At 50.2% G+C, this 26,897-nt stretch overlaps 1 protein-coding gene across 1 annotated transcript; it reads left to right on the top strand.

The window, feature by feature from the left end:
• The first annotated feature begins 1,080 nt into the window (after positions 1 to 1,080).
• RAP1A (RAP1A, member of RAS oncogene family) lies at positions 1,081 to 22,801 on the top strand. Its single transcript, XM_042833836.1, has 9 exons — positions 1,081 to 1,155; positions 10,988 to 11,058; positions 13,609 to 13,692; positions 15,073 to 15,141; positions 16,051 to 16,107; positions 16,710 to 16,850; positions 18,983 to 19,126; positions 21,524 to 21,639; positions 22,250 to 22,801. The coding sequence occupies exons 3-8, from the start codon at positions 13,636 to 13,638 to the stop codon at positions 21,608 to 21,610; spliced, it is 555 nt and encodes a 184-aa protein (XP_042689770.1). The 5' UTR covers positions 1,081 to 1,155; positions 10,988 to 11,058; positions 13,609 to 13,635; the 3' UTR covers positions 21,611 to 21,639; positions 22,250 to 22,801.
• Positions 22,802 to 26,897: the final 4,096 nt, after the last annotated feature.

Here is a 26,897-nt window from a genome sequence, read left to right as displayed (position 1 = left end):
AAACAAGCACTCTGTTCTGCTGAATCAGGCCCTGGGTGTGCCGGGACCCCCATTGTTTTGCAGCTTCAGATGACCCACAACCTATGAAACAGATAAAATTGCCCAAGTACAGGATAGAATGAAATTCCTCAGGCAGCAGCACTGAATGGCACTGGGGATAAAGTTTACAGAGTGGTGCTAAAGGAGATCTGTGAGTGAAACGCATTGCTCTGGTGCCCACGCAGCTCCGAGCACCGCCCTGCAGGACATTTGCTGTGCCATTTCTCTGCCTGTCTTCTAGACAAGCTGAACAGCAGGCCCTGTCCAGGACAGTGGCAGTGCTCAGAGGAGGAGCTGAGCCATAAAGAACAGGGACATCAGAGCAGTGTCACTGCCATCAATAATACCTGCGAGCAAAATTGCACTGCTCCTACTCCGTGCACAGAGCAGTGCTGAAGCACTGTTTACTTTTGATTAGAGCAGATCCGAGTGGGACTTTGAGCTGCGTCCAGCTCCGGGCCGCTGACTGCCTGGAGATTTTGCGATCCTTTCTGCGTAGGATTATAGAATAGAATGGTAGAATTGTTTGGGCTCTTCAAAGGCCACCTGGTCCTCTGTCCTGCCCTGAGGGACACACACGGCTCCAGCAGAGCTCAGGTCTGCACCCCCTGACCTGGGGCAGGGAGCAACCTGAGCAGCGCTGCCTCACAAACCCAAAGTCACTCCGTACTACGCGTGCTTTTCTCTCCTTGCATTTCGCTGCCTCCTTCGTTACAGCTACGTTTCGCGCATAGTTCAATCTCACATTTCTTAATTCCTCACTGTCCTGTTATAAAAAAAAAAAAAGCAACGGCATCGCTACGAAGTGCTGCCTTCCAGAAAAAAACGCACCCATGGCGGCTCTCCCACCCCCAATGTGCCGCTCACGTCCCACCCCAGCACCGCACCCAGCGCTGCCGCTGCGCCCCCCGATAGCGCAACGCTCCGCGCTCTTATCGACCCTCCGCGCCGCCTCTCCGGGACGCCCCGCAGCCCGGAACTCCGCCGTGCCGCCCCTCGCGTCCCCGCCCGCCCCTCTGGCCCCTCCCCGGCCGAGGCCGGCGCTGAGGGCGGAGCGGAGCGGAGCTGCCGCCGCCACCGCCGCGCACAGCGGCCGAACCGCGAGCGGAGCGGAGGGTGAGCGGGGGAAGGGAGCGCGCGGGGTCGGGTGGGGCGACTGCGGGGGTTGCGCTGCACCGGGACGGCGGTGGGGCCGCGACCCGGGGTTGGGACGGAAAGAAGCGGAGCGAGGGGAGCCCGGGCCGCGGGGAGGGCCGAGGCCGAGGCGGTGTCACGGCGGCGCTCCGGGGGCGGCCCGGCCCTCGTCCCGCCGGGCGGCTGTCCGCGCTGCGCTCGGTGCTGCCGGCCCTGCCCCGGACATCCATCTTGGGAGCGGCGCGGCGGCCGAGCGGCCGTACCGGGGTCGGGGGTGAGGCTGAGGCCGCCGGCGGAGCGTCCCGGCCCCGGACCGGAGGAACGGAACGAGCGGAGTTGGCGGTGCCCGCTGCGGGCAGGTGCGCGTGGCGGCGGAGCGGCGCTCCCCGGGCGCGGCGCGGGGCTCCGGGCGGAGCGGCCCGGCGGTCAGCGCTTCCTCCCCGCTCCGCAGCCGGGGGGAATTCCTGCCTCGGCCCCGCGCCCGTTCCGCTGTTGTGCCGGGCCGCGTTCCGACCGGAGCACGGAGGGCTCCTCTCGGCTTTACAGCACTGACGGCGTTTCCTGAAGCGGTTGTTTCGTTTGAAAGCGCTTTCGGATTGTCCCTTGGATCTGTTGGTTCTGTAGTTTTGCGTGAGCGGTGGCGTTGGGTTATCTGAGCTGTGCCAGGAGATGCGCTGCTCTCTGCGAGCTGCGGCCCTGGTTGGGTTTGAGCTGTGCTTTTTCTGACCCCCGTGTGCTATAGGATCCCCCCTGTGCTGGCGGGGTCCTCAGAGGCAGGGAAATATTTTGTGTTGAGGTCACTTAGGCCATTAGTGTGGATGGAGATGGGGAGGAGCAGAACGCACTGCACTGAGTCCCAGGGGCTGTCAGCACTGGACACTGTGAGGTTGGTTCTGAGCACATCTCATATCCGTGACATGGACCACTGTGTCCGGACTACGAACGGAGCTCTGACATCACACCACATTGCTATGGCTGCTACCCTACGCCACAGTGCTCACGTCCTGCTGCTATGGAAAAGATCAACGTTAAAAACACGAATACTGAAGTATCCATTCATTCTCCTGGCCAAAGAAACGCTATCGGCCTTTTGATGCCCAAAAGCCCAACCTTGTGTTCCTATGGAGGTTACAGTGCTGGCGTGGGGCTGGCGTTCGCTGACAGCGACGGGTTCCTTGTGTGGAGTTTTCACCCCATCAGCCCTCGTGTTCCACGGCCCCAGGAACGGGCTGAGCCCTGGGAGGGCTGCAGGATAAGGAGCTTTGTGAAGATTTTGAGCTTTGCCAAACAGGGACTGAACTGTGCCGCGTAATGCCCTGCCACACTAATGCTTTTATTTGGAGACTCGTGTTTACGGTGTGTATCAGAAGAGTTTATATTTGAAACCGTAAGCTGAGGTCCATTTCTCATCTATCCCATCTGTACTTTGAGAAACTGAGCTTAACTGCACGGCAGCAGTGCAATGTGTGGACCTGCTCTAATGTGTAAGTTTTATTCTGAGTCCTACCATTGAGCATAAACAGCTCTCAGTGTGTGTTTGCACTGATGTGCTGCTGCCTGCGTGTGAGCACAGCGTGTTGGTGGCACGTGGGGACTTTTCAGGAGCTTAACATGGAGATTTCCCACCTTCCAGTTCTGGTTTTGCCTCAGTTGCCCCAGCAGAGCATTAACACCGTGCTCTGCCTGCAGGTGGCTGCATTCATTTCAGTAGGATCTGACTGAAAGGAGCCCTGAGTTTAAAACTAGGTTGGGTTTGGGTTGCGTTTCTGCCCTGATTGGGTTTGGTTTTTTTTGTTTTTTTTTTTTTTTTTTTTTTCTTTTTTTGAAGAGAAGTTGGTGGGTGTGGGGTCAGAGCACAGCTGGGATCACTGTGTGCTGAGCTCTGCAGCGCTTATTGATTCCCCTTTTGCACAGATTAAAGGTTGCCGTGTTTGCACTGTAGCAGCATTTAACGATTCAGCTGCGGTTGTGTGCTCAGCTCACTCTTATTTTCTTTTTCTTTCATTAGTGGAAACGTTTTGTGTCTTTATGAGGTGAGGGGTTGTTTAGCAGGGCTGTAACGAAAGCAGGGCACTCATATATCCCAGGCTCAGATTTTACTCATGCAGTTGTGTCACGTTTTGCAAAACTTGAGGTCCTGTGCACCTCATGGCCGTGACAGGCGAGGATGGTAGGAAGTCAGAAAGCAAAGCTGGTGTCCTTTGGGTGCTGGGATGTGTGGCTGTCAGGGTTTGCTGCTGCAGTTCTGAAGCGTGGTGGCAGCCAGGGCCAGGTATTCTGCTCCTGCATTGCCTTCTGCTTGTAGGTTAATGTCCTGCAAAGCCCTCAAACAGGTTTCTCCTCGGGATGTGTGTGGCAGCACGAGGGCAGGGAGGTTACAGGAGGACGGAGCTCTTTGCAGAGGTGCAGATTGGAGTGGGAATACAGCAGGTGAGCTCTGGTGTCACTCTCTGGCCTGGGGGTACGGCACGCTGCCCGCTGCTCCTGTTGCAAACATCAGCAAGTTCAGTATCTTTTACTTTGTGAAAATGGGCAGGAATTTGCAAGGATGGCTTCATTTCAGTCCAGTGTGTGCAAATGATAAATTTAATTGCTTAGTCCAATAGGAGGGGGATTGTTTATGAGTAAAACACTTCCTAGAATGCTGAACTTCTTTCTTAATTTCTTGTTTTTAAAGCTTTAGAGCTGGAAGTGGCAATAAATGATATTTTCACCTTCTGCAGCCTTACAGTGAGGTTAGAGCTCTTAAGCAAGTTGTAGATTCAAATCCTTTCCTTTCCCATCATTGAATTTCTGGCATGGAGCTGTCAGCAGCACTGGAAGCAAGGAGCAGCCAGGAGCCTGGCCGGTACCATCCGTGTCTCCAGCACTCACTGAGGTTTCAGTGGGCAAAGTAAGTCCCCATCTGTTAAATGAAGAGCTGTAGAATGCCTTAGCCATGTTTCATAAAGGCCACGTGGCCGCCCACCGCGGTGCTGCCGATGCTCTGTGCTGCAGTGCTGGATCTGCTGGTGCTGCTGCTGCTCCTCTGGGCTCTGTGCAGAACAGCTTTGTCTCTGGAGCTCTGCACTGGACAGAAACTGATTGCTGGGAGATTTCATCTCCCCTTGCAAACAGTGCAGTAATTGAAGTGGGCTCAGGTAGTCCGTGTGATGGTGCTGCAGTGGAGGAGGCTGTGGGAAGATGGGTGATGCTCGGGGAGGAGGCAGCAACTGAGTGCTGCATTCCTGATCAGAAATGGTGCTTAATCTTACAGTGTGCTCATCTGCTATGAAAAGGTTTGGTGGGGGGGGCGGGGGGAACAACAGGGTGCCAGAGATGGCCCTTGGTTTTGATCAGCAGTACTTGCAGATTTCAGAACTTTCATATTTGCATTCTGTGTTTGATGATGCTCAGAGCAGCGCAGCAGGCAGCTCACCTGATTGCAGGTGAGACTGAAAGCATCAGTGTTATTTCTGCCCGCACTGCAATAGTCACAGGGCTCCACCACGACACTGTGCTGCTGTTCAGTGTGGAGCAGCAAGAGAGTTTCCCAAGGAGGCTGTGGATGCCCCATCCCTGCAGGCATTCAAGGCCAGGCTGGATGTGGCTCTGGGCAGCCTGGCCTGCTGGTTGGCAACCTGCACATAGCAGGGGGTTGAAACTGGATGAGCATTGAGGTCCTTTTCAACCCAGGCCATTCTGTGATCCTATGAGATGTGTGTGGATGGGAGCGCAGCCACGTGCAGACAGTGTTTTGATCTCTGCTCTGCTGCAGGTGGCCCAGCAGGTCCTGGGCGTTGGGAAATACCGGCTGTACCTGAACAGGCGCTGCCTCGCAGCTGGGGTGGCCTCACCTGAGCCTGGCCGAGAGTGCGAGCGGAGCTGTTTGGATTGAGAAACGCCGAGCGAAGCAGAGCTCAGTGTCTTTCGGAAGTGCTGTTTGTTTGCCTCTCATGAGCAAAGCCCTTTGTGTGGGGGGAGGTCGGATCCTGTGCAGGGTTGGTGACGATGCTGGGCATGCTGAGGATGGGGCTGCTGGTGGGGCTTGGCCTTCCTCACCCCTTTCCTTTTGTTTAGCTGAAAATACGGGCACCAGGCAGCGGCTGTGTGCTGGGCAGGTGCTCTGAGTCACTGCAGGCTGTTATTTATTTTCAGTATTGATAAGATGGAAAAGGTTTAAGTCCACCTGGGTGCTGAAATGGGAGGTCTGAGTGTGTCTGCAGCCGTGTTGTGGCTGAAGGAGATTCGGAGCTCTCTGGAACATCTGGATATTTTCTCGGATCCAGAGTTGTCTTTGGGAGTGTTTTAATGCTGGGAACACACTTGGGTTAGCAGTGCAGTCTGCCCCAGGAGGTGTGCATGCTGTGCTCACAGCACCAATGGCTTCAATCCCAGGGCTGAGCAGTATGGAATTGGGCATCACCCCAACGCATCCATTGGAAATAGACCCTTAACCTGCAACATGCCAGGCATGTGGGAAGAGCAGTCAGGCTGGATGTATTGGTTGCACTGCCTTTTATGTTGCTTTTCATGTCATATCCTTTCCTCCAATGCAAATAAACATTAAGTTGTAGGGAGGGGCTGCTGGGAAGTGAAAAACTTTCATTACAGACAGCTGACATGCAGGATAATATCTTTTTACGTGCCACCTACTGCATGATAGCTTGGAGTAAATCATAGTTCACTGGGTAAGGTTATTTCTGGTGCAGCTGTTTTATGCAAGCTGTCCCATTCCAGCACACCCTTCCCATGCTGGCACTGGGCTGAAGAGCAGAGATCCAAAAGGGTTTATGGGATAAAAACAGGTGAAGAGGAAACAAACGTGGCCAGATGCTGGCTTTGGTTTGTAACACTAATTGTAGATGAGAAGAACATTAAGATTAAAGTTAGAGAGTGAAGCTGTTCCCAGCAGCCTCTCTCATGAAATATTCATGTATTTAGGGCTTTTAACTCATCCAATTACTTATAATAATACTGTAATCAGTGCGACTTTCTGGCTTTGGATCTGTTGATGAATGTGTTCATGGGCAGATCGATCGCTAGAAGGTGCATAGATCAGAACACAGCTTTCTCAGGCATCTCCTTTACAATGATCAAACAGATGTTTGAATGCCCTGGGGTCCTTTCCTCAGTGCTTTGTCCTTCATTCTGCAATCTCAGCGCCCTGCAGGCAGTGGAGCACACAGTGCAACGCAGTGCAGTGCTGGGGACCATGCACTGCAGCTCAGCAAAACCCGGTCTGCAGAACAGGGAGGCTGAAACTTTATTTTTTTTTATTGTCATTTTCATGCTGAATTCGTACAGACTGCATCTGTTCAGGGAAAAGGCTTAAAAAGCCCAACAAGCATTGCTGCGTAGCTTTTGAAATCAGCAGCATCCCTGCTTTTGTAATGGTTGATTTTTGCATGAGTTTCTCAGGAAAGAAGCTGCATGTGGGGGTCAGCTTTGCTGAGAAGGTGTCCTGAGCAAAATGGAAAGTACAGAAATCACAGATAATGGCAATTAAACCCCAAATGAAGTGCGGGACGTTCTAAGGTCTGGATCACGGAACGGAACTGACTGTCTCCATAATGCTTCATAAATTTACGCGTTAACGTAGGAGATAATTTTTTCCTATTGCTTTATGTCTTATCATTGCACAGAGGAGTGGCAATGGGGCAGAGGGAGGAGCTGCCCAAGGCCCTCCTGCTGCTGCCCAGCACTGCAGCACAGCTCCTCTCCACCACTCAAACCCAGAGAACAGCATCCCTGCTTTTTGGGCAGGAGTCCAACTGCCCGGACTGTTGGTTTTCATTTTATTGTACAATAATCTGTTTTGGTTGCCGTCAAGCTTTACCCATACACACTGAAGCTGCTCATATAGAAGTGCTTTAGCCCAGCAGAGCAATCTCCTTTAGGGAGGAGTGTCACTCTTATTTTCCATGCAGGAAATTCCGGGAGGAACTGCTGCAGTTGTTTTGCCCTTTCAAGCCTTGCAGACTCGGGAGGATTTAACACCATGAGCAGTGCTGTGCAGCTCTCAGCTCCGGGCCCTGATGCCTTCAGGTGCCAGCACTGAGCTGCTGACAGCATTCTGCATCTTCCTTCTCCTAAAAGCTTTGCCACAGAAGAGAATTTCTCCCTGTTCTGCCCCCCCACGCTCCAGGATGCAGCATTACAGGACCGAGCAAACACTGAAGGATTCAGTGCTGTGTTGGATAGCCTCACTTTATTACAAAAAAAAAAATAATAATGGCACCTTTTTCTGTATTCAAGTTAATTCAGTCCATCCAACGCTGCTCTCCGCGTTCCCACTGAGCCAGGAAATTTGCCGTGAAACATTTCAAGAGGTGCTCTCCTGCATGGTGCTGATAAAACACATTAACACCAATTGGGTGCTCATTACCGGGCTGCTGTCGGCTGGTGTGGGCCATCAGCTGCCAAACAGTGCAGCACTAATTGGCCGTGTGCTCGGTGGGCACCACCAAAGCCATGGCTGCAATACCCCTCAAACACACTGCTGCATTTTGGACAGGAAGAAGGCAGTGGTTTTCCTCTCTCTGCCCAACGTCGCTGCTCAGAGGAAATAATTCCTTAAAACAGAGGCTAAAGTGGCAGTGACAGTCAGCCTACCTCGTGGCTCTTAGTTACTCTAATTGCATAAACCAGGAAGAACACAGTTAAGGACGTTGCCAGGCTACTATCAGCACAACAAATTATTCTTCCTGAGCAGAGTATGGTTGGAGTTCTGCGACGATGGAGCCTCCCAGCTTCGGGCTGGAATTTAATCGGTGTTAAAAAGGTCAGAGTGTTGGTTGTTTTTTTTTCTGTGTGATTTTTTTTTTCTTCTGCTGGAGAAAATGGAAGAAAAGAAATTCACTAAGGGAGTGGTGGATGCAGGGGACAGCGGATGGAAGTCCTGTGAGCTGATTCTGTATGCGGTGCCCTTTCGTGTCGATGTGTTTTACTGGTGGGGAAGAGGCAAATCAACAGATTTTTTCATAGAATCACAGAATGGCCTGGGTTGCAAAGGAACACAACGCTCATCCAATTCCAACCCCCTGCTGTGTGCAGGTCCCAACCAGCAGCCCAGGCTGCCCAGAGCCACATCCAGCCTGGCCTTGAATGCCTGCAGGGATGGGGCATCCACAGCCTCCTTGGGCAACCTGTGCCAGTGCCTCACCACCCTCTGGCTGAAAAACATCCTCCTAATTTTACTTCTGGAGCAGTAGCAGTGTGTCGGCCTCTGAGCTGCACTGCTGCTTTCCCTTCCATGCCCTTTTTCTGCTTGGCATCATCCCCAGCAACTTTGTGCACACGCAGACCAACAGGACAAAAAACAAATTAGCCGCCTGAGTACGGCAAGCCTTGGCCCCACAGAGCGCTTCAATGGCAAAGCAATTTAGAGTGAGTAAGCGGGCAGTTGCTGCCATGGGAGTAAACACCGTGATATTTAAAAGTGTGAGTTCAGCACGAAGCCGGCTGCAGGAAGGGGTACGGTTCGAGGAAGCTCCGTCTCGAGGTGTTTGTGCACAGAAGGGCTTTCTCATGCTGCAGCCCGGGGGTTGTGCTGCTGGAGGAGCTGACTCAGCCCCAGCTTTGGCAGCGCCGGCTCCAACTCGGTGATGTTGTGCAGCGATGTGGCTCAGGAGCAGCACAAGCTGAGGACTTTGGTTTTTAAGAGAGTGCAAGGCAGGGAGGGCGCTCCTCCACCCCCAGCTGCGCGCTGCCAGGAGCTCTCTGGACAGCGGGATTTTCTTGTGCTTTCTTCAAAGGCTGCTTGGTTCGCCGGTAGCTTTGCTCCTCCTGCCCATGGTTGTGGGCTGTTGCCTTTCTTTTGCCTCATTCTCCAAAGCCCAGGTGTGTCTGCTCAGCCTTGAAGTGCTGAATGGTGATGTGCTCTCATGGTGTGCCTTCAGGGAGCTGCTGTGAGGTTGTGAATTCTTGATGGAAGTTCCCTTTCAGAAATAGCAGGATGTTGAAACGTTTCTTTGCTCTCTGCTCCTTGGTGCTTCACTGAACTGCTTTTCAGCACAGGACTGGCTCAGTTCCCAGCTGTTGTTGCACAGATCCACGTGTCATTTTGGTGGCTGGTTTTGGTCCCTGGATGTGTGTGGACCTCCATGTTGTGCTGACCGTGCCCTGTGCTCTGCCAGCAACACTAGCAAAGCACAGAGAGGTTAATTTGGCAAGTTCCTGCCTGGAATGGAAACAAGTCGCTTGTTTTTAATAGAAATAATCTCAGTCTCAGCCCATGGTACATTTAGGAGGATAAAAGCTGCTGAGGGAACTAACATGGTGCAGCTGGCTGCGTGCTGCTCACACTGCTGGTTTGATGCTGAAGGCAGTCGGTGGAAGTGCAAATGTTCTTCCTGTTAAATTCATGAAGAAGGGAGTCAGGTTCTTACCATCTGAAATACCCACCTGTTATGATGTTACCTGGGCTGTGTAACATCAGTCTGTCAGATACGTTCAGCACAGTGTTGGATCCTGCACTGGTAACGAGCAATAGAGTGAAGTCATATCCTGAAGATGGCATGAACTTCCATGCAGGTGGAAGTCTTGTGGAGCCTGCCTGCTGCCAGCACTGCCTTCCCCTGCTTTCCTGATGCTGACAGCCTCAGCACTGCTGGAGGAGCTGCTCTGCACCCGGGGCAGGGAGGTGAGCAGAGCTGCTGGTGGTAACGCCTTCAAGTCCAGGCTGGTGTCGAGCTCACTTCTTTTTGAGAGAACCATTTGCTAATTAATTAGGTGATTTTTTTAGGCAAGCACCCTCTGCTCGCCACCCACCATCCCTCTTCCCATCGCTTTCACCTGGCCGACATGTCATGAGGACTTAATTGTTGACAGCTCTGATTAATATTGAGGAAGTATTTAAAGTCCTTTCGTTTTCATTGAGTAATTTAATTTCTCGTGGTGTGCAGCAGAGCCCTGTTGGGAGTGAAGCTGCATATCATGTCCTGCCCCTGAAGCTGGCTTTGCCCTGGGTCTGGTCCTTGCTGTGATGGGTTAGAGTTTGTTTTGCAAATGTAGCTGTGAGTAAAGAAGGAGTTTTGGTGGAGTATTGAGCAATCTCCAGTAGACATTAAGAATAAAAAACCCACAAAAAACAACGAGCTTTTCATGGCCTAGTTTGTAGTAATTGAAAAAGCTGGCACGAGGAGCACTTAGAAGCTCAAAATTAAACAGGTTTGTTTATAGTAGCCGTGATTCAATGCTGAGCTGCCAGGGTAAAAATAACCCCATGCATGGCTGTCGTGTGGGGCAGGGTGCTGGCAGTGGCATTGCAGATGGCAAATGTTGGTGTCTGTGGGTGCAAACCAGGCTGGGAGCTGGGGGTGAGGGTAGGAGTGCTGGGCTTCTCTGCTCCTTCTCTCTCCTCTCTGTGTTGTTGTTGTTGTGCACATGGGGCTGTGCACTGCAGCACAAATGCAGTCTGCATGCCCGCGTTGTCACCTGCCCTTGCTCCTACAGCTGAGCACTGGAATTCCCTGTTCTCAGGTGTGTTCAAGTTGGATCCGTACAAATGCTGTCAGCAAGAATCCCTTTGCTGTAGGCTCACTTCCTATTGCATTTGGAAGGATATTTAGCAGAAATCTCAACATTTCCCTTACCTGTTTCTGCAGCGTTTTGATTTCTGGGGCTTCAAGGTGGCTCTGCAGCGTTGGTGCAGAGCTGCTGCAAAAGCATCTTACAAAAGCAGTTGCTTGGCTTCCTGTGCCATGCAGCACTGGAGCCTCACCACCTCCGTGCCCAGCATTTCCACACTCTGAAGAGTGGATTTTGTGCTTACAAACATTACTGGCTGAAAAGTATATTCTGAAGAATTGATTTTTGTTTATTTTTCTTTCAGCGCCCTCTTAAGGAGCCTGGGAAACCCTTCAATAGTGCTGTTAACACTGATGAGAGATCTTTTATGCCAAGGTATGAGTTCTTAATATTTAATTTGACAACTGGTTAAGTTAAAAGCTGCCTGAGCCTTGCTTCTGCAGCGGGGGGAAAACAGCCCTGAAGTTTTGTGCTCCTTCCTGATGTCACCTACCGTTGTACAAAGCGTGAACCTGTGGAGGCAGTCTGGTTTCTTTCTTCTGGTTGTGAAAGAGGCAGAACCGACCGCGCGGCCCTAACGGTTCTCCTGCGATGGTATCACCTCAGTGCTGCTCAAAGCATCCAACCAGCTGCAGATACATGGCACTCAAGAGCTGGTGAACAGCCTTCGTGTGATGTGCAGACGGTTACATTTGCATGTGGGTAGCAGTTCTCGTGGCGAGCACCACGTGAGGGTTGCTTGGAACAGGAAACTTTTACGCTTCGTTCTGATCACAGTCTTCTCTTGTATCGAAAGAAGCACTGAACGCCCATCATTTCATGCTGCTTTGCAATGCAGCTGCTGCTTCAGAGCACATTCCTGCACTGCGCGGTGCTCTGGGGGGCAGTGAATGCCACGTGTCTCCTGTGTGGAGGTGGGCACGTGCAGTTTGCCAAAGGAAAAGTTGGTTAGGATGGGACGTGGTGATTTTTGGAGCGCTCCATCTGTGCTGTATGAACAGGTAACATTAACAAACTTGTGAAAGAGCTGCGAGATAATTAGAGCATGTGGGATCTACAGTAACAAGGCTTATGCGGTTCAGGATCTTGGTTTCCTGTTGCACTTGAAAAAAAAAATATCAGCAAATACTGCAGAGAAGAAATGAGAAGTCAGTCTTGTATTACTGCTGGCTGGAACTTTCCCACAAGTATTTTTACTATAAATAAGAAGTGAAAGAGTTCACAGCTATATTTAACCCGTAGCGTGATTTACTTTCAGGGCTTTCTTGGGTGGAGCATCCCGTGGAGCCTTGAGAGATGCACAGATCAATGGCTTGCATTGATGGTTTATTATAAAATAGTCACCCCCGTGGAATTTCCAAGGATTATCAAGAGGAAAAGTGTTGCTGATTGGAATTCCCCTCTCCTTCTTAACAAAACCCATGGTTTTAGAAATAAAGGGAAGTGAATGTGACTTCTCCGGGAAGTTTTCAGCAGAAGAGCTTAGAGCTGCCAGGATCTTATCCAAAAATGTTGTCAGTGTACTCAGTGCACAGACATTGCTTGCACTATTTTGAGATATTTGAAGCTACCATTCTGGAAAACCCCTTTCACTTTGACTCCGTTTCACAATTTTTATGCAATTAAGCAACAACAGTTTCAAGAGGTGAAGAAAAACAGCCCTGAGGTGAACTTCAAGGTCTGGGTGCTGCTGCTGGCTTAAGCTCAGCTCTCTGTGTAAGGCTGGGGGCAGCTGGAGGGGTGAGAATCTCAGTGTGGATGGGATGCAGTGTCTGCTCTGCTGCAGCTTGGGCTCATGTCAGCCTGGATAAGGTTTCCCCCAGCTGCAGGGAGGCATCAGCAAGGCTGAAGCCACGACCCTGGTTCTTTGCAGGAAGCTGTTGGTGGTAGTGGCCGAGGCGATGTGTGTTGTACTGGGCAGGGTGATGCATTTCTGCATCGAACTCCAAGAAACTCCTTTTCATTTGTAGCCAGTCTGGTGCAGCCATAAATCCCATGGCAACGTTGGTTTGCAGTGCCTTTGAGAAATGAAACTTCCCTGGGCTCATAGCATTCGTGTTTCTGAACCCTTACTTGGGAAGGAAGAGAGGATAACTGGCAGCTGAGGTCATTGTTTGCCCAACGCCCCGACCGGGACAGCCCAGCCTGGCTCAAAATGTAAACAGAGCGTAAAATGTTTATGGCCAGCTTTGTCACTTGCCTTATTTGTCAGGGAATCTCGAGGAGAATGAGAGGTTTTCTCGTGCAGCACAGCGAGCTCGGGGAGCTGGAAGATTTCCTTAAAAAGGCACAGCCCTGGCTGGGTGAGCAGCGAGCGCTTGGCAGCTGTGGGGTCGGGCTGACCTTCCTGGGGAGAACTGCTGTCCTGCATCCTTCCCTGCAGGCTGAGCCCCTGCTCACAACTCACCAGCCTTGTTATCTTGTGCTCATGGCTGTCAAACATTGAGGACACGGAGGGAAGATGGTGCAGTGGGGAGGGGTCTTGTGACTCCATGCAAAGTGTTTCCCAACAGCAGAAAGCCAGCAGGTCCGGCCTGGGCATCCCAAAGCCAGGAGGCAGTGAGTTCAGGGCAAAGCTTACTGTAATTAAAATGCTCTGTGACGAAGGGAAAGGAAGCACTGAGTTGTCAGGTTTGCTATGGGAGTGTGGGATTGCGTGTGGTTGATGCATGTGGACACTGGGACGTGTTGGAGGGTGGATCTGTGCTTTGATGGTTATTGCTTGCGTGGCACAAGCCAGAGCTTTTGTCAGAGGCCATCTAAACTTGAGCATCCAGGTAGACAAGGGAAGTCTTCACTGTTCCTGCAGAGATTCCTCTTCTCAGCACATCTGCAGAGCAGCAGTGCATTGCTCCTTTAAGAAGGCAGCGTCCTGAAGGTGTGCAGGCAGTGCTCTGGTAACGTTGCTCTCCTCTTGCCTTGCAGGTTGCTGGTACCTGAGCAGCCCGCGCCATGCGTGAGTACAAGCTAGTGGTCCTTGGCTCAGGAGGTGTGGGCAAATCTGCCTTGGTGAGTGGCTGGGAATGGTGCTGGCACTGCTGCATGCTCACTGAGTGTGCTGGGATGTTTGTGCTGGGATGTTTGTGCTGCTGCTCAGATGCACTTAGTGACACTCAGGTTGCCTTTGGTATGCTGCTGGAGGATCTGTGAATTTGTCCATATGTATAGATAGATAGATATTTTTTTTTTCTGAGAAGAAAGAAGTAATGAATCACTGCTGGAACAGTCAGCATTTGGTGCTTGCTTCCTGCAGATGTGTAATGCTGTGGATACACACTGATGGCACTTTGCACTCCTTTAGTGCTCGTGTTGTTCCTCCTAAGAGGTTTACATAGCAGAGTTGATAGTAAAGCTTTGTAAGACAGATTTCTGTCACTTGTTTATCACAGATCAGACAAGCAGCTCACCCCAGCCAGGATGGTGAAGAAGTGGTCAAGTGTGAGGTTATCTGGGAGGGAAACACGCCCTGCTCCTTGTCACAGAGGGTGACAGCAGCTGACTCACAGCAGAGAGCCCTGCTCCTTTCCAGACTGCTGCTGGAATGGGCTGCTGTGGGCTGTCAGATCACCTGCAGAATCCAGAAGGATAGAGGGGAAGGTTATTCATTTATGACTCAAATTTGATGCGTTCTTTCAGAGATCCCATCCTAATCCTTGCAAGACGGAGGAGTAAAAGCTTTTGATACACTTTGTTCTTCCACAGCACCTTAAGCAAACTGGAATGTCTACAAAAACTCCAGTGCCTTCCAGGGGACCAGGAAAACTGGGGAGCAATGGGAGTCAGAGTGCAGCACATGCAGAGCCTGAGTGTCCAGGGATGGGTCACATCCAAGTGGCAGCATGAGGGGAAATATTTAGGGCAGATTTGCTCTGAGTAATCACGTGGGGAAGAAATACTTCCCCTTCTACATGAGTGATGTCTCCTTCTGTTGTGATTTAACACAAACTGAGTGTCTGGAGTGTCATTGGATTGAACTGTGTGCTCTGTGTGGAATCCAGAGCACCTTCACTGTCACGCTGACTTAATTGAGATCTGGGATTTCCACAGCAAATACATTCCCAGCTCCTCTGATCAGATTTCACATTTCCCATACTTGGTGCTTTTTACTCTTCTGAAGTCACAGGCAGTAAAATGAAGGCATTTGGGGGATCTCATCTTCTATAAAAAAAAAAAAAAAAAAAGGGCCAGCAGTCCCCAAGTGGCTCAAGGAATGACAGATTGTGCAGATTTTACTTAAATTTGTTGATAATTTATGTCTTTTCTCCCCACCTGAATTTTCTCAGCAGCATGGAGCAATTTGCTGCTGCTTCTTGTTGGCGAAGTGTTTTTTGGTAACACATCACAGTCCGTTTGCTTACCTGATTTATTTCCCTTTTCCTTTCTCCCCAGACTGTACAGTTTGTTCAGGGAATTTTTGTTGAAAAATATGACCCAACAATAGAAGATTCATACAGAAAGGTAAAGTAGTGGCGTTTTTGTTCCTTTCACATCTCACAGTGCTTGCTGCTTTTTGATAATGCTACGAAAGCCCATCAGGCCAACAAGAGCCAGTTGTGTATCTGAGAGCATCATGGATCCATAAAACTACAGATGGTTTCCTTTGGCTTTGCAGAGCACTTCACAAACTTGGGGCTTCTGGCCAACCCAATGCCATGAGCCACTGTAAAGCTGAATGGTCAATGGTGCTGTTAATTTGGCTGTTCTTAATTCTGTTTAATAGGGGGACTTACCTTCTGTTGCTCACACAACTTGCAGGCTCTTCCTTTAGATCTCTGATGGCTTTGTTGCTTTCTCTTAGAAATGGTGATGTTCTGCTTAGTTTGAAGGCACACACAGAGTCTCTGCAGCTGCTTTGCACACAGGGCTGAGCAGAAGTCCTTGTCAGGATCCCTGACCCTGGTGTTATGCAGCTCTATCAACAGTGCTGCTTTCTTCTCTGGGGTTGATGTCAAGGAACCCATTGTTTTGCAGATTAGCATAATTGTTGCCATAATTAAAGACACCGAAACAGAAAACAAAACTTGCAGCCTTTGTGCCTGTGATAATTAAGCATAAATGCTGAGTTCTGCTGTTAGATTTATTCCACTTTCATAGAATTACCTGTGGGGAATCGGAGACGTTTCTTAATGGTGAAAGCTTTGTTAGGCCTGAGTGTGAGCAGAGCCCTGTGGCACAAGGTTGCTGCCCCATGTGCCAGCTGAGGTGTCACTGAGCTGTGATAGCAGAGCCTCTCGTGGTGCTGGGGAGGTGCTCTCTTACAGAGCTCTTTGCTGCAGAAGTAAAAAAAATGAAGCTGAGATTCTTCTCCCCTGCCTCATTTCAGAGTCTTCAGTTTTAACTGTTTTTGTCTCTTCCCTTTTTCCCCAGCAAGTGGAAGTAGATTGTCAACAGTGTATGCTTGAAATCCTGGATACAGCAGGGACAGTAAGTATAACCCCTCTTTCTAAATGGCACTGAGTTGGTTTCTTGAGAGTGGAGTGAGGTATAGAACTTAATGATCCTGTCAAAGCAATAGGGCAAATCAAGCAGCTCTGTTAAATAACCCAGCAGTGGGTCACTGTATCGACATACTGATGTCTGATAATTTTGTTTAACTTTGCAAGTTGCCAGAACACAAAGATTTTGTCTTTTGGGATGAGGTCTTTGGGAACAGGAGAATCATAGAATCCTAGAATGGCCTGGGTTGCAAAGGACCACAATGCTCATCTCATTTCAACCCCCTGCTGCGTGCAGGTCACCAACCAGCAGCCCAGGCTGCCCAGAGCCACATCCAGCCTGGCCTCGAATGCCTGCAGGGATGGGGCATCCACAGCCTCCTTGGGCAACCTGTGCCAGTGCCTCACCACCCTCTGGCTGAAAAACTTCCTCCTAATATCCAACCTAAACCTCCCCTGTCTCAGCTTAAGGCCATTCCCCCAAACAAGTGCCTGTGCCCCGCGCTGTGCCACCTCCTCACCTCCAGATAGCAAAGGTATCATAAACACCCATCAGCTGCATTAACTGCATTCCTCTTCCCTTGATTCCAGGAGCAATTTACAGCAATGAGGGATCTCTATATGAAGAACGGCCAGGGGTTTGCACTAGTATATTCAATAACAGCACAGTCCACATTTAACGACCTACAGGACCTTCGGGAACAGATCTTACGGGTGAAGGACACTGAAGATGTGAGTAAAATGTTGTCTGGTTTTGCAGATGAACAGAATAGCTTCTGAATGAGGCATGTGGAAATTTGTACATGAGCAAAATGTCTTTCTAGGAATACTCACTGCTGCACAGCCAAGTTTTGTGTTGGAGTTCCTCTGCAGTATTTGTTGTTTTTAGTGTTACATCTCGAGTTTGCTGAAAAGCTGATGGTCTGGATGGCAGTGACAGCAAAATGGTGGGAGTCAATTGAAGAAACAACTTGTTTTTTTTTTTTCTTTCATTTTAGCTCTGTTAAATTTGCCAGTAGTGTTTCAGTTGCTAAAATGCATTTGTGGTGTTGTGCCAGGGGGTGGCACTTAGAATCACAGAATGGCCTGGGTTGAAAAGGACCACAGTGATCATCTCCCTTCAACCCCTCTGCTGTGTGCAGGGTTGCCAACCACCAGACCAGGCTGCCCAGAGCCACATCCAGCCTCCTTGTTGAACCCAAGGCTCAGGACCTTTTCAACTTTCATGCAACCTTCCGCTCAGTTTTGGGCTTCCTGTTTTAAGTTTCAGAACACATCTTTGAACATCCCAGCACTCAAACCATTAAACCTGAGTCTGAATTTAAAATCCAGTCTTTACATGACATAGGAAGTGATAGATCAAGCTGCTGTACTTCCGTTTTCTGCTCTGTGATGATTACTGCTTCTTGAAATAACCTGACAGAAAGTTTCATGTCTTTCAAATCAGTTCCATTAAGTAGCACTTTTTTCCTATTGTTTCTCATTTTCATTTCCTTATTCTATTTGCTGGATGTGTTCAGAACACATCTTAAAGTTTTGGAGATCTCTGAAGTGTCTGGAAGGCTGTAAGGGAGGGAATTGGGCTGATATGGTTGTAAATCATAGAACCACAGAATGGTTTGGGTTGGAAGGGACCTGTGAGATCATCTGTTCCCAACCTCCTGCTACAGGCAGGGACACTTCCACTAGCCCAGGTTGCTCACAGCCCCTTCCAGCCTGGCCTTAATGTGAAATGAGCTTTTGAGGGGGTTTTGTGCCTTCAGCTTTGTGATGGAAGGAGTAAAATTTACCTCTTGAAAATAAAGCTGCCGTCACTTTCTGATCAGTACTGCTGTTTTAAATACAAAAATTAATCTTGAGTGCAGCTGAATGAGAGGGAGAATACAAATACTAACTTTCAAGTGGATTAGAAAACGTAAAGGAAATTATCAGAGGAAGTGGATGATGATTTATTTCCCAGCTGGAGAGTACTCATTTTCTGCTCAAAGAATGAAATGCTTCAGGAAATGGAACGAGGCACACACCCACCAGCAGCAGTTCTTGGGGTGGTTTTATTTTCTACATGTGCACAGCAAAGGGAAGCAGGACTCAGAGGTGCTGAAGGAGAGGGGCTGATGGCCATCACTGTGCTGTAGAGCAAAGACTTCTTGTGTCTGCATGGATGTAGGCTGGATGTGTTGAAAACGCACCAGATGTTTGTTCTAACGTGGCACGAGATTATTGATTGGAAGAGAAGTCCTTTGGAAGCTGAACTGCTGGTGCTCATTAGCTGGGAACTTCAGTTATCATCAGCGAGTCGACAGTAATGATGGTTTCAGTAATGATGGTTCAGTAATGATGGTTTATATCTCGTCTAAACCTCTCCTCTTTTACTTTGAAACCATTTCCTCTTGTCCTGCCAAATTCCATACCTGTACTTCTCCATGCTCCATCCTGTGTTTCCTGGTATGGGAACACTCAGGTATGAGCTTTGGACTGTCATACTGCTATACTGTGCCATTATATTAAGGCTGTAAGTCCTCATCCTAGAATAACCACTTCTTACTGTTACCTATGTGAAACTATGATCATACTGTGCAGGCTCACTGCAGATGTTGGGTTTTGTAGTGCAGCCAGAGCTCTAGCCATTGACTGGGAGAGGATAAACAATGATCAGCTGAAAAACTGGGTGCTGTTTGTAGTGAACATCCTTTTATCTGTGTGTAAAATGCATCAGTGATGCACCATGCGTTGTGATGCGATGGGCAGATGGCCGTGTGCTGGGGCTGTGGGAGCACACAGCTGCACTTCAGTGGCAGCATTGCTTGGGCAGCCCATGTGGTGTGTGATGTTGCTGCCACATCTTGTCCTTGTCTCTTCTCCAGGTTCCAATGATTCTGGTTGGCAATAAATGTGACCTGGAGGAAGAACGCGTAGTTGGCAAAGAGCAGGGTCAAAACTTAGCAAGACAGTGGTGTAACTGTGCCTTTCTAGAATCGTCTGCAAAGTCTAAAATCAACGTTAATGAGGTAAGTATTACAGCTGCTCTCTGTTACTTCTATGTGAATGCCATGTAGAGTCATAGAATCATAGAATTGTTCAGCATGGAAAAGACCTTAAAGATCATCAAGTGCAACCATGACCTGCCCGTACTGCCCCAGCTCTAACAGCAGCTCAATCACATCCCTGAGCACCACATCCAGATTTCAAACACATCCAGGGCTGGTGACTCCACCACCTCCCTGTGCAGCCCATTCCAGTGCTTAACAACCCTTTCTCTAAAGAAGTTTTTCCTGATATCCAACCTAAACCTCCCCTGGTGCAACTTGAGGCCATTTCCCCTCGTCCTGTCACCAGTGAGAAGAGACCAGCCCCGCTCTGCTGCAATCAGGTATTGGAAGAGAGCAGTAATGTCTCCCCTCAGCCTCCTCTTCCCCAGACCAAACAGCCCCAGCTCCTTCAGTCTCTCCTCACAGGCCATATTGTCCAAGCCCTTCACAGCCTTGCTGCCCTTCTCTGGACCTGCTCCAGCACCTTTCTGTACTGAGGTGCCCAAAACTGAACACAGAAGCATGCAGTGCTGCTTATATTTCCCTATCAGAAAGATAGGGTGCTTCTGCAATCTCAGCCTGGGAAGAACTTGGACAAGCCTGCCACAGGAGATGCCTCTTCAGCTACTCTTTCCTATCTGTTTTAAAGAAATCTGCTCCTTTTTGTTTGTAAAGAATGGGTGACACCTCCACATAATTGCTTTCTGTGGCCTGTGTCAGAGGGCATGGATGGCAGAGGGTCCTGAGTGAGCTGGATGGCTCTTAGATGCACTTCTGTACATTTTTAAGAGAACTGCTGCTATTCTGAATGTGGATATGCCCCATTGTATCACTTGTTGTGTTGCACAGTGTTGGCTGTTGGTTTTGAAAGTATTTGCTTTTCACATTCCTGCTACATCTGGCTGCTCAAGCAGACATCCCATCAGAGTCCTCCTCTGGTAAGCCACTAATTTACTGAGACCATTTCCAAACATAAATGTCTGCACAATTCCCCATGTTTAAATGAGAAACACCTCTGCACGTCGGTGCGCCCGCCGTTGTGTGGCTCTTGCCATCCAGCACTGAGGCTTTGTTCTCTCCTGTGAGCTCTGTGACAGGGCCAAGGGCCAGCTTTCCACTCACAAACACTAAGGTGACCCCATTGAGTAGAGCAGCTTTGGTGCCAGGAGATAACTGGGGCCGTTTAGGAGCCTGAGATAAGGAGAAGCAGTGGGTTTTGGCCCAAACCCAGCATCCTTCTGGCAGCCAGTGTGCCATGCCCAGTGCTGCAGGGAGGGCCAGGAGCTCCTGCTGTTGGGATGGGGCTGCAGGAACCTCATCCAGCACAGAGATGTCGGGTCCTTCGCCATGTGTTGCTCCAGTTCCCTTTGTACAGCCTTAGCTCTTGTTTGTAAAGGTTTAAAGATGGAAAGCTGTTCTGCATCAGAATGGAAAATGCCTCTTACTGGTTGGTTTCTCCTACAGAAACCTTTCCTTTATATGTCACCTGTACACTTCTTAGCATCTGGATGTGAACTGCTCCTATTACCCAGAGCTGGCAGTAGGAAGCTTAGCAGAGGAGGTGCAGGAGCAGCTCAGGTGCTCTTCAAATACTTGACAGCAGAGCCCAATGAAGGCAGCATGGGTTCGTTTTGTTTGGGGCTGTCAAACTGGGCACTTGTGCTTCATGCACAAACAGGGCAGAAAATCTGAAATATCCAAGCTTTGAAATCTGTCACAACCTGTGTCTTTGCCTTCTGGATTTCTTTGGAATCAACCACGATTTGTGAGCAATCAGCAGCTCCAGGAAGGAAGGAAGTAAATGAGGAGAAGGGTGGGGCTTTCTGGAGGTCAAAGCAGTTCTGCTCAGTACCACGACCCAACTCCAAGCAAGTTTGCAGAGCCCATTTTGCTGGGAGTGGGTTATTACTGAGAAAACAAATGACAGCAGAAAGTGTTCACAAGAAAGGAGTTGCTGAAGCAAAAAGAGATCTCTGTGATCATCCCCCTCTAGAAGAGTCTCCTTCAGAGCAGATGATCAGTTCTTCCTTGCTGATATGATTAATAAATTCGGATAGATCAGCACCAAAGGCACATGAGATCAGCAGTAAGTGACTGACAGCTCCAGTCTGAATGGCTGTGATGGAAACCATCCTACACAGCGGGGAGTGAAGCCAGGGCCCAGGAGGTGCTCCCTTATTTTCTGCACATGGCTGGGAGTTCTGTGCAGCCTTGTGTAATCAGCAGTTGCTTGAGGAGTAAGTGCAGCTAAATGGAAGCAGCTTGATTGAATTTATAAGACTGCAGACACCAGGAAGGAGTTTCAACCTGCCTGATTTTTTGACACTTGAGTGGTGTTCGTTATTTTGGTTCTCAGTTTGTGTTTTTCCTTTTCAGATCTTTTATGACCTGGTCAGACAGATAAATAGAAAAACACCAGTGGAAAAGAAGAAGCCTAAAAAGAAATCATGCCTGCTGCTTTAGACTCCCGTGGCGCAGCAGCTCTGAGCCAGGTAAGCCATGTCTCCTATGCAGCCTGGGTGTAACGCACACCTGAGCTGCTCCTCATAGGGCTCATTCCCCCTCCCTCTGCTCCTCTGCCTTCTGTCTGCTCCAAAACACACAGTTCTTGCTGGTCTGCTGCCCCCGTTGGCCTTTTCTGACTGAAAGCCATTTCCACTGCCGGACCCGGCAGAGAAATACCGGCCTTCCTCCTTTTGCTTGGGCTGTGGTTTGTGACACAGCAGGAACTGGTGGCGATGGGTGCAGTGTTCCTCCTTGCTCTCTTAGGCTCTCCCCTGTGACTCTGTGCTTGCAGCCATCCTGGGTCAGCTGTGCTTCCTCCCAAAGTGGCAGCTGGGTGAGTGGCCGTGCTGTCACAGCCCTGGCTGGTAAGAGGACAATTGCAAACGGGTTTGGGTGGGACATGGATTTCAATGGCTGCCCACCAGGAACGCAGCCCAAAACAAAACACCACCAAAGGTTGGACGTATGCTATAAATAATCTTCCTGTGTATCTTGGCAGGGCTTTCAGTGCTGGAAGACAGCAGGCTCTCTGCAGCTGCAGCTTCTGGCCGTGAGCAGCACGATGCCCTTAGAAACCCGTTCTTTTTCTCTTCCTAGATTGCAGGAATGAAGAACTGTTGCCTAAATGGAAAGTGCCAGCGTTCCCAACGTCACCACCTTACAGACATTAGTGACATATCTGAAGGAGCTTCTCCTGTTTTTGTATACGACGAGAAGAATTTAGATCTTAAAATGGTTTGCACACAGTCCCTGGAAAAAGAAATTGCTCTGTGTATATCTCTTGGAAATTGAAGACAGTAGCATTTCTCCTTTGCAATAGCAGTTAACAGATGTGAAAAATAAATATAATTGACTCTAGCGTATGATTATACAAAGGAGCATGGATGCATTTCAAATGTTAGACATTGCTACTATAATTAAAATTTCATATTGACCCTTATATCATAATTTCTCCCCGTCCAGCACTAAAAATGTTCCACCATTATATTTTATATATCTGTAACTATAGATATATATTATCTGAGATTTCCCTTTGAACTCACTGCAGCAAATAACTTTTTGAGTCATTGACTTCATTTTATATTTAAAAGTTACAGAATATCATTATTTTCATTCTGCCATTATATTCTAATTAAAAATGTTTGTGCATAATGCTTTGGAAAAATGGGTCTTTTATAGGAAAAAAAAAAAACCTGGGATAACTGATTTCTATGGCTTTAAAAGCAAATATATATAATATACTAAACCGACTCTAATATTGCTTCTTGTGTTTTACTGTCACAGATTAAATTACAGCTTTTATGAATGATTAAATTTTAGTACATTTTCATTTTGGTTCTGTGTTTTTGTTACGGTTTCCTGGGTTCGTGGGGTGCTTTTATTGGGACCAACGCTGAGGAATCCCCAAAAACGAGCTGTTTTTCTCAACCTGACCCTGATGCAGCTGTGGAGTTCAGCAGAGATCCCACTTTCTCCACGCAGCCCAAGCAGACTGAATGGAAACACAAGGTGACAATGTCAGTCCATCTGCCTGCATTACAGCTACTGGGGCAAATTGGGCACCAAGCTGTATCCCCCAGCTCTTCCTTTTTCAGGAGGAGCCGAAGCGTGGCGTTTGCAGGTCGGTTATCTTTACTAAACGTACAATTATTGTAGTAATAAAGTGATTTTAATATTGCTCCGCGCGGCTGCGGAATGGAGGCCCGCCCTCCGCTCGCCGCTACCGCGCACTGCCGCCAGGGGGCGCTGTCCGCCCGCAGCCGCCGCTTCCTTTGGGCTCTCCCCGTTCCTTTGGGATCCTCCTGGGTTCCCTCGGGGTCTCTGAATCGTGGTGATTCCCCCTCCCCCCCCGGTTCCTTTGGGGTCTCGGGGTTCCTGATGCTCCCCCCGGGCTCCTTTGGGGGTACCTGAATTGTGGTGGCTTTTCTAGTTCCTTTAGCATCCCCAGTTTCTTTTGGGTTCCCCCAGTTCCTTTTGGTCCCCCTGATTCCTTTGGGATCTCCCAGTTCCTTTGAGGTTTCTGGTGCATCCCCCGGTTCCTTTGGAGTCTCTGAACTGTGATGGGGTCCCCTGGTTACCAGTGGATTCCCCCTGTTCCTTTGGGATCTTAGATTCCTTTGGGGTCACCCAGGTTCCTTTGGGGACCCTGAATTGTGGTGGGTTCCCTGGTTTCTTTGGGGTACTCTCTGGTCCCTTGGGAGTCTGTGGCTCCCTGTGGGTCCCTGGTTCCTTTTGGGTTCCCAGATTCCTTTGGGGTCCCCCTGGTTCCTTTAGAGTCCCCGTTTCCTGGTGGGTCCCTACAATTCCTTTGGGGTTCCCTGATCAGTTCCTCTTGCAGACCCCACACCCGGAGCTGTTGGTGCACGTGTTGGCTCTCCTGTGTGCAGCACAACAACCCCGTTTCTGCTCTCTGGTGAATGCTGCATAGTTTTCATTTACAAATCAGATGTGCCCCAAAGCATTCGGTGTTTAATGCTTCGTGGGTTTAAAGATGTATTTACTGAAGAGTGTCCTAAAGAGAAGTGGAAAAGAAAATCTTCCTGGAGTGCTTCTGCTTCACCCAACAAAGCAAAGTAACTCAAAGCTCTGCTCCAAGGAGAGCATTTACAATTGCAGTTGAGCCACGCAGCCCCAAAGTCATTGTGCCTGTGCTGCTGCTGCTTTGCACTGAGCACAGATTCAGCCAAAGTGAATCACTGCTGTCTGTACCAATCCACTGCTTTTTAAACTCCCATCCACATGTATTTATCTCATTCTCTGTTCTCTAAAGGTTATTTTGGATGGCGTTTCCCACTGTGGGTTGGTCAGAGTGGCTGCAGGGGCACCACATGGATGCACACAAGCTCCTATAGCCAGCAGCAGGATGAGAAACTTAATTAATGTGAAGTTCGGAGCTGACCTTTGCAAAAATCATTAAAACTAATGAGTGTTTTTATCTGTTTTGCCAGGACTTGACTCCAAGGAAATGAAATTAATTCCTACTGTGGAATATTCGGTGAAGAGCTGGGCTTTCATTTTGTATTTTGTGTGAGAGTACAGGCTGTTCTGTGCAGATCAGAGCCCCGCATTGCTGCACCTCATTGCAGTGACTTCAGCCCCATCCATCCAATCCCAATGCTGTCCCCGTGGCCCCCTCCGCACCCCCAGCCCCTGTGCATGGGGCAGGACCCCCACACAGCTGTGGAAGCAGCTGTGCCATCTCACGGGGCTTTGTGCACGCTCACAGCGACTCGTGGGAACGTGTGCTTCAGGCAAGGGCTGTGAGCAGAGCTTAGGGGGTGCAGGGGGGGGGGGCTGCGTGGGGTCCCTGGGGCCCACACTGCCCCCTTCCCAGTGCTTTTCCCACGCTGCTTCCCCCGCAATGAGGCAGCTGTGTGCGGGAGGATGAGGCTGTGCCTGGCCCTGTCCCAGCAGCTGAGATGCAGGGATGGGAGCTCCACGTCCTTCGCTGGCTCTGTGCAGGGCTGTGCTCAGCAGAGCGTCCCCTGAATTCAGCCCCAGGGCAGATGGAGCTGCTGGCTGCCCCCCACCCCGAGCTCACGTGGAGCAGCTCTACTTCTTCCCATGTTATCCAGAAGAGCCTGAGACCGCTCACAGTGACCCCATGGGTGTGATGGATGCTGAAACAGACTGAGGGCGAGCGCTGGGACCTGGTGCATGAAAATGCCCAGCAGTAAAAGCAGCACTCATCCGAGCTCGGTGCCTCTGGGGTTTCTGGGAATTGGGTTTGAGTCAGTTCCCAGTGCAGGCCGCCAGCAGAGTTTTATAGTAGCTCAGCAGTGATCACCTGCAACCCATCTCCCTGCCAGTGCATGGGGCAGCAACAGGAACAGCCTAATTAGCGTCCAGGCCAGGCCTAATGAGCCATGCTGAGAGCTGTGCTGCTGTGGCTGCTCCTGGCTGGGTTGCCTTCGGCTCAGCTCAGTGCTGCGCAGGGAGCAGCATTTGTGTATCAGCAGGCACAGAGCATGGAACGACGCCCCCCTGTCTGCAGGGTCCCACAGGGTCCCTGACCCAAAGGGCTGTGTTTCCAGGAGGGCAGCAGCCAAGGAAGAGGCAATGATTTGTCAGAGGTTTGGAGCTGCAGTTACAGCCCTGTGCCCCTCAGCCACAGCAGCTCCCAGCACAGTGCTGTGTTTGCACACCAATGACATTTTCTTTGGGTGGTGCCAACATTCAAGGCCAAAAGCCGCTCCTTTAATCATGGGGTGAACAAGGAGCCCGTTGTGCTGGGGGTGCTCTGGCCCCATGCAGTGGGACAGCAGCAGCTGTGGGCTGCGGATGGAGGCACAAAGGAGAAATTCACGGAGCCAAGCACACTGCACGCGTTATGGGGCAGCTCTGGGCTGCTCCCCAACAAAGCGCTGCCTTCAGCCCCTTCAAGAGGGGAGGAGGACACACAGGGGAGCGTTCCTGGATCTCCTGGCAGGAGGAGCAGCTGGGAGAGCTGTGCAGCACAGGGCTGAGCTCAGCCCTTCCCAAGGAGCATCCAGAAGGATGTGAGCTCCGGATCAGGATGGCCACGTGAAGCACTGGGAGCCTCAGCCATGCTCCTCTCAGCAGTGTTGGAAGTCAGCAATCGTTCTGCTCTTTGCTCTGAGTGCCTTCCAGAGAAATCAGGTTCCCTGTAACCTGCCTGGAGTGACGATGGCACGGCTGAGTGACGGCTGAGCTGAGTGACAGCAGCCCCGCTGCCCTTCCTGCCCATGTGGGAACAAATTGTCACACAAATCAGCTCCAGCTGTGCACCTTTATGCAGCCTTTCCTATGCCCAGTGTGTGTGAATGTAACATTTGGAGGGCCACAGACACCCCACTTCACTCTGCATTTCTTCATTTCTCTTTGGGAATGGGCAGTGCCACTGCTGTGTCGGTGCAGCTTCAATTCAGGGCAGAGCTCACCGGGTCTGAAGCACAGTAAGCTGAGAGCTGCAGCTGTGTAGGAGCCCCTGTGGGCCACTCCTGTGTGCTAGATGAGGTTGGAAATGAGGGAGACCCAACGTTGGTCATCTCACATGCAGTCACCATTGATCTGCAGGACACCAGAAGGCTCAGCATAACGACGGGTGCGCAGAGAAGAGGGCAGAGATGAGGCAGAGCTGCTGCACTGCTGGGTGCAGGGAGGGCCCTCTGGGAGGGCTGGAACTGCAACATGTGGGGCCAAGAAGACACCCTGGCCACCACCCACATCCCCACACCGCTGGCAACAGCCCTGCAGCTCCCAGCCCCACTCAGTGCCATACAGG

The sequence above is a fragment of the Centrocercus urophasianus genome, unplaced genomic scaffold (genome assembly GCF_019232065.1).
Source record: "Centrocercus urophasianus isolate 14NV4802_14NV808 unplaced genomic scaffold, USGS_Curo_1.0 seq_42, whole genome shotgun sequence".
NCBI lineage: Eukaryota > Metazoa > Chordata > Aves > Galliformes > Phasianidae > Centrocercus > Centrocercus urophasianus.
The sequence above is the reverse complement of the archived record's forward strand: the minus strand, read 5'-3'. Positions and strand labels throughout refer to the sequence as shown.